The sequence below is a fragment of the Pyxicephalus adspersus genome, chromosome 1 (assembly GCF_032062135.1).
Source record: "Pyxicephalus adspersus chromosome 1, UCB_Pads_2.0, whole genome shotgun sequence".
NCBI lineage: Eukaryota > Metazoa > Chordata > Amphibia > Anura > Pyxicephalidae > Pyxicephalus > Pyxicephalus adspersus.
Window position 1 is genome coordinate 25,064,938 of NC_092858.1, and position 15,534 is coordinate 25,080,471.

Below are 15,534 nucleotides of genomic sequence, written 5' to 3' on the forward strand. Positions count from 1 at the left end.
GGTGTGCTGTGCTGGTATTGCTTAGCTACATGTCCAACTACTTAACCTGATTGCCTATTACTACTGTCATTGGAGATGAATAAAATGACAAAAGTTTACTGAAACCTAGGCAATATAGTGTTGAATATGTGTTGCTCTTCTTATTATTATTACACAGTATTTATATAGCACCGACATGCAGCACTGTACAAAGTCCATAGTCATGTCACTGGCTTCCATCAAAGTGTCTCACACTCTAATGTCCCTACCATAGTCATATGTCATTAACACAGTCCAGGGTCAATTTTTTGGGGGAAGCCAATTAACCTAACTGTATGTTTTTGTACTCTTGAGGCTAAGCAGTAACCCACAGCCAAAAGACTAAATCAGTAATATAAATAAAAAATAGACTGCATTTTTTTTCAGTCAACCTTAATAAATACAGAGTAAAGAATGAAGGCATAAACTCCAAGACAGCTTTATTTGAAAACCACATGTGCAGATTCCTCTGCAGAGCTGATTGTTGTACAATCTCAGAAAAGAAATCAGTAGAATTAAATCTGTCTCAAATGTGATTTGCCCGTGGCATGTTTTGAGAGGGGATGACAGCAGGTATGAAAACTTGAACTATGCACAGGTTACAATGCAGTTGTATTATATACACAGAGTGTATAATTGGTGCACCATCACACATATTTTAATGTTTCTTAATGTATATCATATGCTCCAATACTGATTCAGAAAATATTTTCTTTGGATGTCATTTTTAGGTAAAAGATATATTTGTATGTTCACCCCTGAAGCAAGAAACATACCTTTACTTTGTCTGTAATTTCCAGAACATTTTCACTCCCTGACTATGGATAGGCATCAAAATTTCAGGCCAGTAGTGGGAATGTCTCAAAAAATGTTGGTATGTAGCTAATCAGGCATCTGGCAGATGTATTGGAGGATGTCCCATAACAGTCTGTGCGACTATGTATGGGGAACCCGGTAGGGGTGGGTTTATTGAAAGTGAGAAACAATCCAGGTTTCCATGAATAAAACCCAATGATTTATGCTTATTTATCACAATGCACAGCCTATAATGAAGTTACAACTTTGTTACAACTTTGTTCAATTTTGTGAAGTATTCACAAAGGCAGAAACATGACATCAAACTTGGGGTCATCCATAGCTGCAATGCAGAAAGCGGAAGTACAGCAGAACCTGTGTGAAAACACAAAAGTATATGCAAAATATTTAAGCTGATCATAGAAAATAAAAACTTAAGATACTGAAAAAAAGCAGAAATGAACACATATGTTAAAATCTTTGTGTTTGAAATACAACTTTAATAAACTAACAGTTTGAGGCTTCATTTTGCTTTTTAAATTCCCAAAGAACTTTATCTCTGAATTCTGTGCTTTATAATGGGGTGAATGATCATTTTCCTAAACTGTCACTGCTCTTCTGCCACAGTTTGGAAAACTTGTTACATTTATAAAAACTTTTTGCTGGCCAGATTTGTGTCACCAGGTTAAAGTTCTTTCACCAATGCTCACCCAGTATCTGAAGTTTCCAGCCTTTAGAAAGTCCATTACACAGTAACATTACCATTTGATGTTTAAAGTGAACCTGAGCAAAGCAGCAAGTTGACTTTATTGTCCACCCCCTCCTGTATATACTCATCTTCCCCACGGTTTATGTTACCGATCCACATTTCTCCAAAGACAGTCCTGATGCTTAGCAATTCATTACTCAAACATTGGCATCCTCACATAAAGGAGAAGGGGCAGCCATGAAAACTGCATCTAGGATTATTGTAGAGCTTAAAAATGATACTTTCTTCTAAAGCTGTTAACAGACATTAAACAAAAATTATATGAAATAAACAATTTTTGATATGAATGTCTCCTATGAAGGACTTTGCAAGATTGTATACATGTGGTAATGATAATAGGTAACAGATGTGATTGGTAAGAGATTGGCTAATAAAGTAGGCAATTGGTATTGAAGAACAAGCCCATGCGTCCTTAAATGCCCAATCATTCACTGATTGTACACTTGCTACATAATACCAGATCATCAGACGAACAAATGCACCAGGATAGTTATTTATTTTGACCAAAAAACTTAATTCACTATAATAATTTTTAACAAGTGTCATGAAAGATTAACGAACGATGAAATGGGCATCTTTTGGACATTGTTTTTAACAATATTTATTTAGCACTTATGAGCCCTACACGAAGGTAAGTATAAAATGATTTATTTAATAAATACAGGTTTACTTTTAGGCTAATTTCAGACCTGCAGTTCACCACAGTGATCTGTTGCAGGCTCAATCAATCTCCCAACTGCTCCCATTCTACTGAATAGGAGCGACTGGGAACCACCTTGTGCAGGCAGTTGCAGCCGGCCACTGTTGAATGGCTAGCTACTTTCATTGAACTGCAGCAGACTGCAACTGCACTCTGGGTTTGGTTCAGGTTAAACAATGATTGGTACCAAATCACCATTTTTTGTATAACAAAACCTTAAAGTCAACAACAAACAATAATTTATTAAATTGTCAGTTTCAAATATTTTCATTGTTAAAACAACAAAGAAGAATTCTACAAATTACCTCCCCCAAATGTCCTATAGTGAAAATTAGTGTAGAAAACAAGTAATATATTCAAAAATTAAAATTCAAGGTCTGCTCACTCCCTATACCTCCATCTATAATCACTGCAATATACCTGTATGCTAACACCACGCCAAAAAGAAGATCCTGCCCTGCTCGGAACATATTATCCTGGGATTTGAGCTGCTTAGTTTTCAAGGATCTTTCAAAATGGATTGCGATGAAAATTAGTAATGTGAATTGGTATTTTTTAGCTGTTCCATGAGTAGGAAATAAACAAAAATGTATATTTAATAACTTTTTAAAAGTGTAACAATCAACTTGAATTTATCAAATTTATCCACAAGATGGCGACTGTGAGCTCTACACAGAAACTTAGCTGTGTCCATGTGTTTGTTCACATTGTTTTTTATTTAACCTAAGCACTAGGTAGTTATATTTTGAGCTTTATGACTTAATATGTAGGATACACACATTTTTTTTATTATCTACTACATCTAAAACAATCCAAATGGTCCAAAAACAAGTTTCTATATTAATGTTTCTCAAACTTTTTATTATGAGGAACCCTTGAAATAATTTGCAGATGTTCAGAGAACCCCTGCTATAATTACTATATCCACAGCTCACAGTACAGTGTGGTGGTCAGTGGGAAGAATGTCACCCTTATAGATAGTCAAAAAAATAACTGATCTTAGAGGTCAAAATTTCTCAAATTGCTCAAAGAACCCCTAGGACTTCTGGAGGAACCCTGGTTGAGAAACCCTGCTCTATATGATGGTTGTATTTTCTTTGGATGTGGTCCTTTTACAAAATCATAAATCAAAGATCTGTCAAATAGATATGATACCAGGATCATTATTAGCTGCTGAAGCCTTTTGCATACCAGCAGAATTATCAGTAGATTAGGCCTCGTTTGTCCAGTGATAAACCTGCATAGTCACTAATAAACAAATACAAATATTATATAAAGAATAAAATCAAAGATTGCAATCTGCCACTATAGACCTTAAGTAACTTTATGTTATCAAAGCTCTCCAAGATTGGTTAGGTAGACCATCATGGCTGAACCTGGGTGATCCAGCAAACCTGGAATGGATCTGGTCCAAAATGGTGAAAATATTTGCTAACAAATAGCAAATGAATTTTAAGAAATCTATTCCAGGGTTGCTGGATCACCCATGTTCACTGATGAAGTGTATCTTCTCCTGTCTTGGAGAGCTTTAATAAATTAGGTCAATCGCACAAGAGTGACTTTCTTAGATTGGTAAATTTAATTTCATTGTTTTTTCAATTTGTCAGCCTGGCATAAAGAAAAATGGCAGAACATTTTAAACAGAAGGGTCTTTTATAAAGCAGCAAATGTGAAACTCAATGAAACATTCCCTTGGTAATCAAGGACTGCCATTAAAGCACACGGACCTAGAGGATCCACCACTAAGGAATATTTCAGTATATGTCACATTCACTGCTTTATAAATTTACCCTATAGTGTAAACTAAAGCTTTATTTTTCTACAAAATATAATATATTCATGTTTAAGCCTGCTGATGTGGTTAGATTTAGCCTGAGCATCCAGGTTTTATATACCCTCCCGGCTTGCAGAGGTTATGGATCACACAAAATGATCCTTTAATAATAAAAATAAGTTTTTATACACAGCATTCATAAACCTTTATTTCACTTCTAGCATCTGATACATATAAATAAAATTTGACACATTAAAAATCTTATAAATATACATGATAATTGATATATGCAACATTTTTGTGCACAATAAATTTAATTGAAATGCCCTATGTGGCCCTGTAAAGGCCAGTTGGGCTTTTGCCATGATATTCTATTCTATTATTAAAGATTTTTTCCTATTGTCCATACACTGTGGGTGTCTGTTGTGTTGAATTATTATGGCACAATTTGTAAATTACAAAAACAGAAAAAATAATTGTGGATGAAAACAACAAAGTATACGGACGACATTTCAGTATTCTAATGTAAAGCATTGTCGGTTAGTGGACAAGCCAGACCCTATAAGGCACCACATTGGAAATATTAAGTGGCTATAAGGTGTATGAAAATTGGCTCCAAGCTAAGTGCAAACGTGATGTAAAGTAGGTAACCGTAATAAAGGCCATGCTGGGGTAGCCCCAATGGGGCCAGTAGAAGGGATATTTTCAGACAAAATGGCATTCTTGGAAATTGTTGGGGCCCCAAATGCCAGCAAGGGTAATCATGAGCAGCATAAGAATATCGTTACACAATCCCACTTCAGATTTCCAGAGACTGGCAGGAGGTATCAGTGCCTTTAATTTAACATTTAGAGCTGCAGCAGGATAAAACAGGGTAGAAGAGGAAAAATGTAGATCCCAATCTTGAGCTTCCTATCCACCATTCCTGCTAATCTGGTTTATAAAGAATAGTGTTAATCAGAAAGTAGTCTCCTTTTGAATAGCTACTAATCCTTAGTAAATCAACTTTTAACCATCAAGTGCCAATCCTTTAAATCTAATAAAACTGGAAATGTTCCACCCCAAAACGTAATATTTAAAGCACCTAACACTCTTATATATTGTCCTAGATTGTAAACTACTTCCACCCTTCTACAAGGCAATCCAGCAACTCCAGTCTTATGGAATAGACCGCATACAGTTTGTAACCCGCCTCTGGCTTCTGATTGGCATTCTGGCTATAAATTAGTTCCTTGGGGGAGGGATTACATGCAGTGTGCCAATATAAACTGTATAATAAAAAAATGACCTATTATTTGTCAGAAAAAAAGAGTTTTCATTTTTCTGGTATTTGCAGTGGCGAGCGCTACCAACAGCACCCTGGGCATTTGCCAAACCCAACCTTCCCACCTATAATATCCTGTGGATAATCTACCTCTGCTCACAGCTTTGAGGCTGTACACACAGGAGTGGCTAGGCAGTCTCACATTCCGGAAAGTTCACTTTTAATTTCCAGGAGAAATTGAAAACAGAAGGTGAATTGTTCAGGGTGCTGTTAAGGCACTATTACAAACTCTATTTGTTCCCTAAAACATAAAAACACTTTTTGAGTTCAGTTCTTTTTTAAATGTTTACTGTTTAATTAACAATAATTCTTCCAGTAGTGTACTTTTATTATGTTTAGTACGGCTCTTAGTAATTTATACTGTCATCTTCAGTTTAGTACATAATCATTAATAGCAGTAATGTTCCTGTAATATGTTAAGATCTGACAAGTGACATACATAATCAGGATGATTTATTTGTTGTCAACATATCTTAATCAGATCAGCTCAGACATGAAACAGCACAGGAGTGATACAGGACATTTATTATTCTTCCTTTCTAATACCCATTCCTTTTATAAGTTCTCATATTTAGAAGAATAAATAGGCACAGGAGTCACTACTATAGGCACGTTTTAATCATCATTTTAGTGGCAGCTTTCCCTATTTCCCCATTCACGATATCTTAACGTTGTCCTTCCTTGGACATCTATTATCTGTGGTTATCTCAATAATGGCATAATATAATGCCAATGACCAAAGCCAATGCTAACTGCTAAATATGATACGGCAAATATTTTCCAGCATGAGGGAATTCACAGAATTTTCCATAATTTTGTCTAAAAAAAACATTGAAAGAGATGCAAAATCATCCTGTTAAAAACTCGCCCTAGGACAACCAGGAACCATATATAAATTACATATACTATTACATAATAAATAATATTAGGTTCTTTTTATTTAGTACCTGAGTGTGGGTTTGTGATCAATATATCTAATAGTGAATCTGAGAAACCTCTAAAAGCATATCTGAAAATAGAACTCTACAAAGCAAACTCTGCATCAAGGATTGGTCCCAAGCTGTGTGTACAATCTTTCACAGTTATCTAAAGAGGAATTTAGCACTATTAACAGATATTATCATTTCTAGTTTTAGTGATAGGGAAGCCTCTTTATCACCGTTCCTCCTATCCGCTCTGGTAACCTTAAGGTACACGCCCATGAGGATTCACTCATAATGAAAATATTAGAGCCAAGGACAGATGGCCCCATCAGCAACAAAGATGACAAGGATTCCCCATGAGAATACCTTTCACAAAGTCCTCATTCATTGTTCCCAATCTGAATCATTCCCTTGTTTACTTATATCTCTTTTTGCCCTTTCTTGAATAATATGTGATCATAAAAACTGAGACTATGAAGATGAAACATATGAAGGCCACAAAAGCTAGCAAATATTTTCTTGTCTGAAAAAAATGACAGTCTGAACATTCCAAAATCTCTTCCAGACAGGGGACAGGAGTGGCTTCAATACCTGGAAAGCCATTATTGTCTATTATTTTTCTGTATAGGATCTTGGAATCCTTAGCCTCGTACTTATTTGCAACATATTTGAACAAGCCGAACTGGGGGTCCATCTTGTCCGTGAAAGCATAAGCAAAATATCCACGAAGATTTACTCCATCTATCAGAGTTGCTGAAAGAGAAATAAATAATAAAGTCATACATTACAATATTTATCCATATTACGTACAAATAATAAATACATAAAGTTGACTCACTTTAGCACTGTTTTATATTAGTATTTATACGTCAGAAGTGCAACTGGTTTTCTTTGTAGTGACAGATTTATGCTCTACGATACAATCAAAATCATACCGGGTATTGTGAGGTGGGTGAAGGATCAGAAATGTATAAATATATAGGACATACCAAACAGCACTCACTTATTATTACAGAGTGTTACAATATTAGAACTTTATTTTTTCCAATATTCAGAAATCTGGTTTCAGAATGATCTATTAGGCATAATTGGAACATCTGAGTTGGGCCATATTATAAAGAATATTTAATAGCTCCTAATATCCAGTTAAATATTTTATAGCACTCCCATTTTTAGGACTTTCTGGAGCATTTGGCTGTCGCAGTGTCCTATGACTGTTAGCGTGCATGCCGGGCTGCCATCAGGAGGAGACGGCGTATTTCTGTACCAGACCTCAATCAAAAAAACTTGGCTTTTGCAATACTGGAACATTTAGCATGAAGGGTCCAGGAAGTTTACCTAGTATGGAACACAGAAATTATCAGTGGGTGCACCTGACATTTACCATTTCTAAGGCTGAACATATTATAAGCAAGTCTTGTTGGTTTGAATCAATTTTGAGAACATACATATTTTCTCGTACCGGAGTAAGTATAGGTGAAATGCATTGAGAGACAAGCAATCAATATGAATATATTAAGTCACATTAGAGACTTTTTCAAAAAAAGGTTTGGAAAGAGAGGAGCAATATGCAACTTTAATGCGATTGCCATATTTTCTGCACATTTTTTTTTCTCTAAGGTCCTGAAAATCATTATTAAACAAGTACCCCCTCAATTTTTGGGGTAAAGGGGTATTTGTTTTATATAAGAGTTTCAAATATAAGTACATTTATAGTTACTATTTGTATTTTTGCTGGTAATTAAATAGATTTGGGGTCTGCTTCTTATATTGTATTGGGTCCAATACATTTAATTACTTAGTATACAATTTATAAGGAAAGGACACGACATAACCACGGCCTTACTGTTGCTTCAGAAAAAACATATTCCACCCTTGAAGAGCTGCTTTGCAAATTAAGCTTCAAATTTGGAACTTTTTTTTCTCCTAATCACTGTGGGTAATTCCCAAAAAATGTATGAACTAGGATGTAATACAGTTTCTCTCATAATGTACGAACATGCAACTCACAGGGCTTTATTTATAAAACAGGGAATCTGACATTCCCTCAAACATTACCTGGTGGAAATCAATTACTGACATTGAAACACATGGAGGATTCCTATAAGGGAATGGAAGATTCCCTGATTTATAAACAGAGCCCATATTTGCAGAATCTACTTATAAACTATATTAAAGAGAAAAAGCAAAACAATACAGAAAATTTACATTGGCGTTACCTTTTAAAGCCTCATTAATATAGTGTTGCATGTAGTAGACCCGTAATTTATCTTCTAAGTGACCATCATCGATCCCATTTGCTAGGATATATATTGGAATATCTCCGTATTTGGATTTCACCCAGTTTAAGATTTTTCGAAGTCCCCATGGAACCACAGCATTATTGTGTGCTGACTGCAGAAAGGTTCTATCCATAATAAATTGCACTTCCAGACCATGGTCATATCTCACTAGGTCCTCCACCTCCCAATGCACAAGCTCCGTTGTATAATGAGTCAAAGCAAAGAAGTCAAAAGTCCCTCGTATCATACGTTTCTCTTCTTTTGTAAATGTGGGCAAGTGGAAATCAAAGACATCATGATTGTTTCTCCGGCTGTACCATTCACGCATAACTTTAGGGTAATCCCCACTGAGAAATATTGGTTCTGCTAGTCGACCAATCTCAAACTCTAAAAACCTCTCACTGGTGTTGTTATCATTCTTAGAAAATGGAGAAGCTGGTTCCACCCAGTCTGCATGAAGAGCCAATGAGATTAATCCTTTCTGTGATTTTCTGAATTCTCGGTCGTACAAATGCCACACCAATGCATGAGCCTTCAAGAGGTTGTGCCCTGCCCTAGAGGTGAGATTTCTCACAGGGGGCTCATGCATGGTTATCCACATGCTTACAAATTTTCCTAGTTCTTTAAAACAGAGTTTGGCATACTCCAAAAATGCATGGACAGTGGTAAAGTTCTCCCAACCTCCCATTTTATAGAGAGCAAATGGAATTCCTTGATGTTCAGCCATAGACTGCCATAAAGAAACTACTGGTGTAATATTGGCCCGGACAAGTTCACTGAGGAAACAACGATAGTAGTGAATAATAGTGTGGTTAAATTGAGAAATGTTCTCCTTAGAAACTACTGAGGTCCATTCAAGAGCAAAATAAAAGTGGGAGATGTGTGTTGAACGTAGCATGGATATCTGAAGCCTAATAGATGCATAGTCGGCACAATGAATTTTCCTTTTTGGCAGTTTAAGACCTTCCACTTTCGTGAGACCCTTTGTCCTATACATGTCCCATATATAGACACTTGGGTCATTAAACTGGGATGGCATTGTGTCAATCTGGAAGTGAAGAAAAAACATTTATTGGTATAATTTAATAAATATCTTCTCTGCAGTTGCTTCACACTAAAACATATGGGTTCATATTATCTTTCCCGGTCTGATTCCTATTTGGTAGTAATTGAAGTTAAATGTCTACACTGCAACTATCTGGCAAGCTTTTGTTAGGCTACGTACACACGTGCAATAATTGTCATTGGAAATGAATGATTGACAACCAATCGGCCGATAATCTTTAACAAAAAAAGTGCACAACGACTGGTCAACGATGCCGACGAATGAGGAAAGTCGCTGGAAACGAACGACCATACTGGCGAATCTGATTGGGTGACGATTGTTCACAATCTATTGTTTGTACGGTTGTTCAATGATCGTGAATTGTTCTGTGATACACTTTCTCTAGTACACGTCACTACCTGCATTGTTCAAACAATTGAATCTAGTGTGTGTACATTATTGGTGGATTATATTTGAAGGATCGTATCCTTACAGCATGTACAGAATTGTGCACTATACAATCGTTCAAAATAACCGTGCATAATAGTTGATCGGTCGTCAATCGTTTGTTTTGCAACGCCAATGATTGCACGTGTGTACGTAGCCTTATGTTTGATTTCTGTTGAAAATGGGTAAACCTGAAACTATTTTAATTTAAAAAGAAGCTAAGAAATTGTGCATTCAAAAACAGCACCATTCCATTATGTCGTTCTATCATATTATATATTGTTCCAGCATTTCATATAAACATGGTAAAAAAAGTGAATATCAAACAATGCACAAAATACATTTTTGATGTGACAATTTATGCTATCAGCCACGTGCTGATACGCTAGTAAACCTTACCTGGAAATGTATCCTCTGCAACATCTTACAAACACTATAAAAACTATTTAGCTCTACACATATGTCCTATTCTTGATATAATTTTTAACTACAATTTATCAGGAAGGGAATATTTCATTTTTAATAATATGTATATAAAACCAATGTATATAAAGCCTAAAATATTGAATATTGTAAACACCAGGCTAACTAAGTGAAGAACCTGAAAATTGTGAAAACCAGTAAAAATATAACTAAACTAAACATAATAAACAAAGCAAAAAATACATATATGAAACTATTGCCATTGAGATCAGGGTTGCCTTGTGTTTGTTCTAGAGCACAATGCAGTCACTGTCACTTCAGTTAATATCTGACCTTGTGCCACAGAGAATAAAGCTGAACTCTGGATATTAATAATTCAATTTGTGCCTAGTAACCTCAAGTGTTTATTTTTTCTTCTGATAATATTGTGTGTTAGTTCAGTTTAGCAAGTACTTCTGAGTCTTGCCTGATACCAACGTGCATACTGGGGGTGACAACAGGACACCAACACTTAAAGCGTACCTAAACTCAGAAATTTCACTTTACATAAAAGGGTAGACAACCCAACGGGAGACTCTGAGATGCTCGGGCATGCGCAGAAGAAGTCATTTCGTAAAAAGATAAAAAAATTGCCGATCTCACTGCGCATGCAAGTTTTTTTCCCATCCACATCACCCAATCTCGCGCCTGGGTCGGGAGACATAGGAAGAAGAACCAGGAGGAAAAGGCGAAGATGGAGGTACCCAGAGCGCTGGCACAAAGACAGATGCCGGGATGACATGGGACACGATGGAAGACACTTCCTGACCGATCAACTGCCCTGCAGGATTAAGTGAATTTTTTTTGTTTTGGGGGACTTTTGAGTTTAGTTCCTCTTTAAAGTAAAATATTAGTTTCTTAGTGTTTTTTTTAGGTGCAACACTGTTTTCAGCACAGCCTCCTATTTCTTGATCCTCCAGGCGATTAAGATTGAATGGGAGCACAGAGCCTCACTGGATGTCTACGTCACGCATCCTGGGAGGCTCTTGGCTTCTCCTTCAGTGCACGTGTGCGCAGTGAGATCAGCAAGTTTTTTTTCCCAATCTACGCCACCTGATCTCACGCCTGCACAGTGCAAGATCAGGTGATGTAGACAGAAGAACACAGAAGAAGAGAGGGGAAGACGGCGGCACCTGGCGCTTCCTCTGCTCCGGGCCGAAGACGGATACCCGGGACGACCCGGGACCAGATGGAAGAAACCTCCTGGCAGATAGACTGATCTGGATTGAAGGTAAGTGTTTTTTTTGTTTTAGGTTAGGTTTGAGTTTACTTCTGCTTTAACCAGAACTGCAATGCAAGTTGAGGAAGCCTCAGATCTATTTTTTTTCAGTTATATAAAAAAATGAAAAAGATTTATTGTAAAGAGATTTTAACAAATCACATGAGTTTTAATTGTGACAATGCATAATCTTTCCCACTTTTAAAGAGGTGCAAATGTAAGAATGTTTTGGTGGCATGTCTGTAGTGGTGCTGATTGTTTAATTTTTCAAAACGCAATATGTTATTACTATATATACCAAATTACAAATTTGATTTTTTTGGCCTGAAAACGCCATTAGAAAAAAAATCTGTCCTGCAACTGCATTTGTCTCTGCTTTGGCAGATCAGAGCTGTCAAAGTCAGGCTGTTTGTGATATTTTATATGAGGACACAGCAACATGTACTGGTGGCCAACAATAATGAATAAAAGATTGTTTAAGAGCAAATGACCCATCATAACCAACTCAAAAGTACAAAATACTTTAACCTGTAAAAACAGAGAGAAAATGACGAATTGTGTCTATATGATTTTAATTTTTTTTCCTTTTAAAAAATGAAGTCCATGAATATATATCTTAACATTATTTTAGTGGCATTTATGTTGATTACTGTTTTGAATGTTAGTAGTGACAGTTGTAATTTGTGTCCTAGCTTCATTGCACAATTCCTGTTTTTTCAGGTAAAAGTAGGTACCTCGGTTTATGTTAGGCTTATATTCGAGTACATAGAGTTACAATCTATCAGATAAGTACAGTTGAAAGACTATTGGACCTTTAGATTCTAGGAAATAAGATAGCCAAGGTAGATTAAGATTGTACTGGTAATCACAGGTGGGCTTGGATGACTATGGGGCTATGACCTTTTCATGGCTCCATAGTGTTCCATAGCACAATCTATAAACTAAAAAGCATTTTGGAATGAACAGGGGATATATAGTATTGTTTGAAATGTAAAATAACTTTTCCAGTATTTGAGAAATTAGGTAAAGTATTTACTATTATTTTAACAAGAACTAGTGGAAAGCTTGAGAGGGGTCAGGCGGTAATGATGAATGATGGAATATGATAACAACAATGATGAATGAAATATGACCTCTGGTTTTCTAAAAAGTCAGACAAGCAAATAACTAAAAATAAAATAGAGATAAATAGTACATTATTAAGTAAGTCTTTGCAATTCTAATGATTCCTACCTAGATTGCTGTAAAAAATCACTGACTTACGTGTATTCTACATGCAGTAATTCCCCATGCAAAATTGCATGGAAATGTTCCTTGGATTGGCTGATATTCTGCTTGTGGGGGGAATCCATTTTTCCTAATCAGCTGCTGATAAAACAAGGCAGACGATTTAGGGAGCAGCTTTTTGTTCCGACTTCTAAAATCCACGTAAAACAATCCACGTCGAATCATATACCCTCTGTGCCACTCAAAGCCATCCATTAGAGCCCAGGCTGTGTAGCCAATGACATTCACTCCATCTGTTTTAATGGCTGGAATAAGAATGAAAGTAAGGAAATACTTCTGTTAATTAGAGGCAAAAATACATATTTCTTTTACAATATAGAGCATTTTTTTTCTTTCAATACTATCATATCATTAAAACCATCGCTTTGGTCAGTATTGGTGTTCTAAGTGATTTTGGCCATCAGAGCAGCAATACATGCATTGAACATTGGGAATGTAAAACTTTATACCCCATTGCTAAGGGGAATGCCCCTTTAAGTAAATTACAGAAACAACTGCATCTAATCTGACCACACGTTAGGCTTTATGTGTCCTCTGCAAGGTTCAATCATGGAATATAGTTTTGGAGAGAGACAGAGACAGAAAATCTCCCTGAAAGGTCTATTCCTACTCTCGCTGTATGTTGCCGTTTATTGCGTTCAGCAGCACAGTCATTTCAATTGGCAGCCCAATGCACCAAAGCAAACAGGAACGCAAAGCATGCTGCAATTGTAAAATTGTACAATGTACAGCAGTGAGTGTTGGCAGGGTGAGTGTGTATTGTCGCATGTTGCCTTAACTTACATGTGCCTGAAGAGTAGGTCATTTTCCTTTAAGACAGTTGTCACCAGGACAGCTCTGTAAACAGTCCATTTTTTGTCAAATACAGGTAGTCCCCGAGTTAAGGACATCTGACAGACGGACACCTCCTAGAAAGGAACAGGGCTTCCCTGCTCGCTCATGTGCAGGATGGAGGCTTAATGGGGCGAGGGGGCGGCTTGCATTGTTCGCAGAAGAAATCTTTTGCTGGGTGATCTTAAGCTACGTACACAAGTCCAATTGTTCTTGCCCGATAATTGGCTCAGGGCCGATATCGGACGAGAATCTGGCACGTGTAGTGCGCCCGTTGTCCATCGTCCGAATGACTGCCCTGGCAGACCCATGGACGATGGACGACGAACGAACGTAATGCAAGGGAAGGGGGAGAGCATGTAGCAGGGTACTGCTCTGTCGTTCTCCCCCTCCCTTCTGCATACATATCTACAGCACTCGTTCATGTATTGTGCAGTCCTTGAAAGATCCTTTCCAATGACTATAATTGCATGTGTGTATGCGGCTTTAAGTAATGAGCTTTTCTGCAACATCTTATAACTCTTTAATGACCAAGACAAACTCTGCAGTTGTTTCTTTTTGCATATCAAATGCTCCAGAAGTTAGTAAATGTCTAGAATCCATAAAGTTTTTGCTTTGATTGTGATTAACTCACAGTGAAGATTTTATACAGTAACTGACATTAATTAATTAATGTACCTGTTCTGACATACATACAAATTCAATTTAGGAACAAACCTACAGTCCCTATCTTGTATGTAACCCAGGGCCTCACTGTCCAGCTCACTGGCTGGATATGTAAACATAAAATATTATTATAATTAATGCCTTGGTAAAGTCCCTGAAATGTCATGTCAGTTGAACTAGATATGGAATTTTATTGGAAAACTATTTTTCTTAACACTGGTCCTCGGTATGCTGGCTATTTTTCTCCAACAGAGTCTAGACTGTGCCATCATTTCCTATGCTAACTTAAACACTTAAATGAAGTAGTCACCAAATACGGTTTAAATAGGTTGACTATAACTTTACCCTTCAAAGATTCCATGACAAATTTCTTTAGATAATACATAAACTTTGCATCTTCACGCTTTGTGATTTCTGCAAGGAGCCATCCATTCTCCACAATAAATATCGGTGGTTTGTTGTACTCCACATTGATCCAATATAGGAGCCTCCGAAGATTAAGAGATTCCATCTGTCGGAACATCATGTCCACGTCCAACAACTGGAAACTTAAGACTGGTCCAAAGGACAGAGCAAAGAAATCCGCTGTCCCTTTGTTAAGCTTCTTCTCCTTTTCTGTGAACTCAGGCAGCAAAGAAGAAAGGTTGGTCTTCATTGACAGAGGATAATCTCCATCTAAAAATATTGGTTTTGCAAACCATCCCAGAACAAAATCCAAGGATTTCCTACATTCACGGATGTTATCTTCTGTTATGTTATCTTTGTCCGGGTCTATCCAATGAGAGGCCAGCGCTATTGACACCAGACCTTTTTGGGTGGATCGGAATTCTTTGTTGTAGAGATGCCACACACAGGCATGAGCCTGTTATTGAAAAAAAGAAAATATTTTATAGTTAGATACCAACATTGTTAAATGTTTTGTCACGTTCATTATTTTTGCAGTCTACTGGTAGTAAAGAAAAAAGTCAGCAACCAGCTCTAAACACGATAAC

The 15,534-nt window shown here is 36.8% G+C and overlaps 1 protein-coding gene across 2 annotated transcripts in view; it reads right to left on the bottom strand.

Moving 5' to 3' along the window:
* Positions 1–435: 435 nt before the first annotated feature.
* KL (klotho) overlaps positions 436–15,534 on the bottom strand; it is a 33,544-nt gene continuing 18,445 nt past the window's right edge. The window contains exons 2-6 of one of the 2 annotated variants that reach the window (XM_072404298.1): positions 14,888–15,404; positions 13,022–13,290; positions 8,523–9,633; positions 6,895–7,056; positions 436–1,188 (exon numbers count right to left, since the gene is read on the bottom strand). In XM_072404298.1, coding sequence (XP_072260399.1) covers positions 1,073–1,188; positions 6,895–7,056; positions 8,523–9,633; positions 13,022–13,290; positions 14,888–15,404 — 2,175 coding nt within the window. In that variant the 3' untranslated portion in view covers positions 436–1,072. Of the gene's footprint in view, positions 1,189–4,236; positions 7,057–8,522; positions 9,634–13,021; positions 13,291–14,887; positions 15,405–15,534 lie in introns of those variants that run through there. The other variant, XM_072404288.1, reaches the window with a different exon arrangement.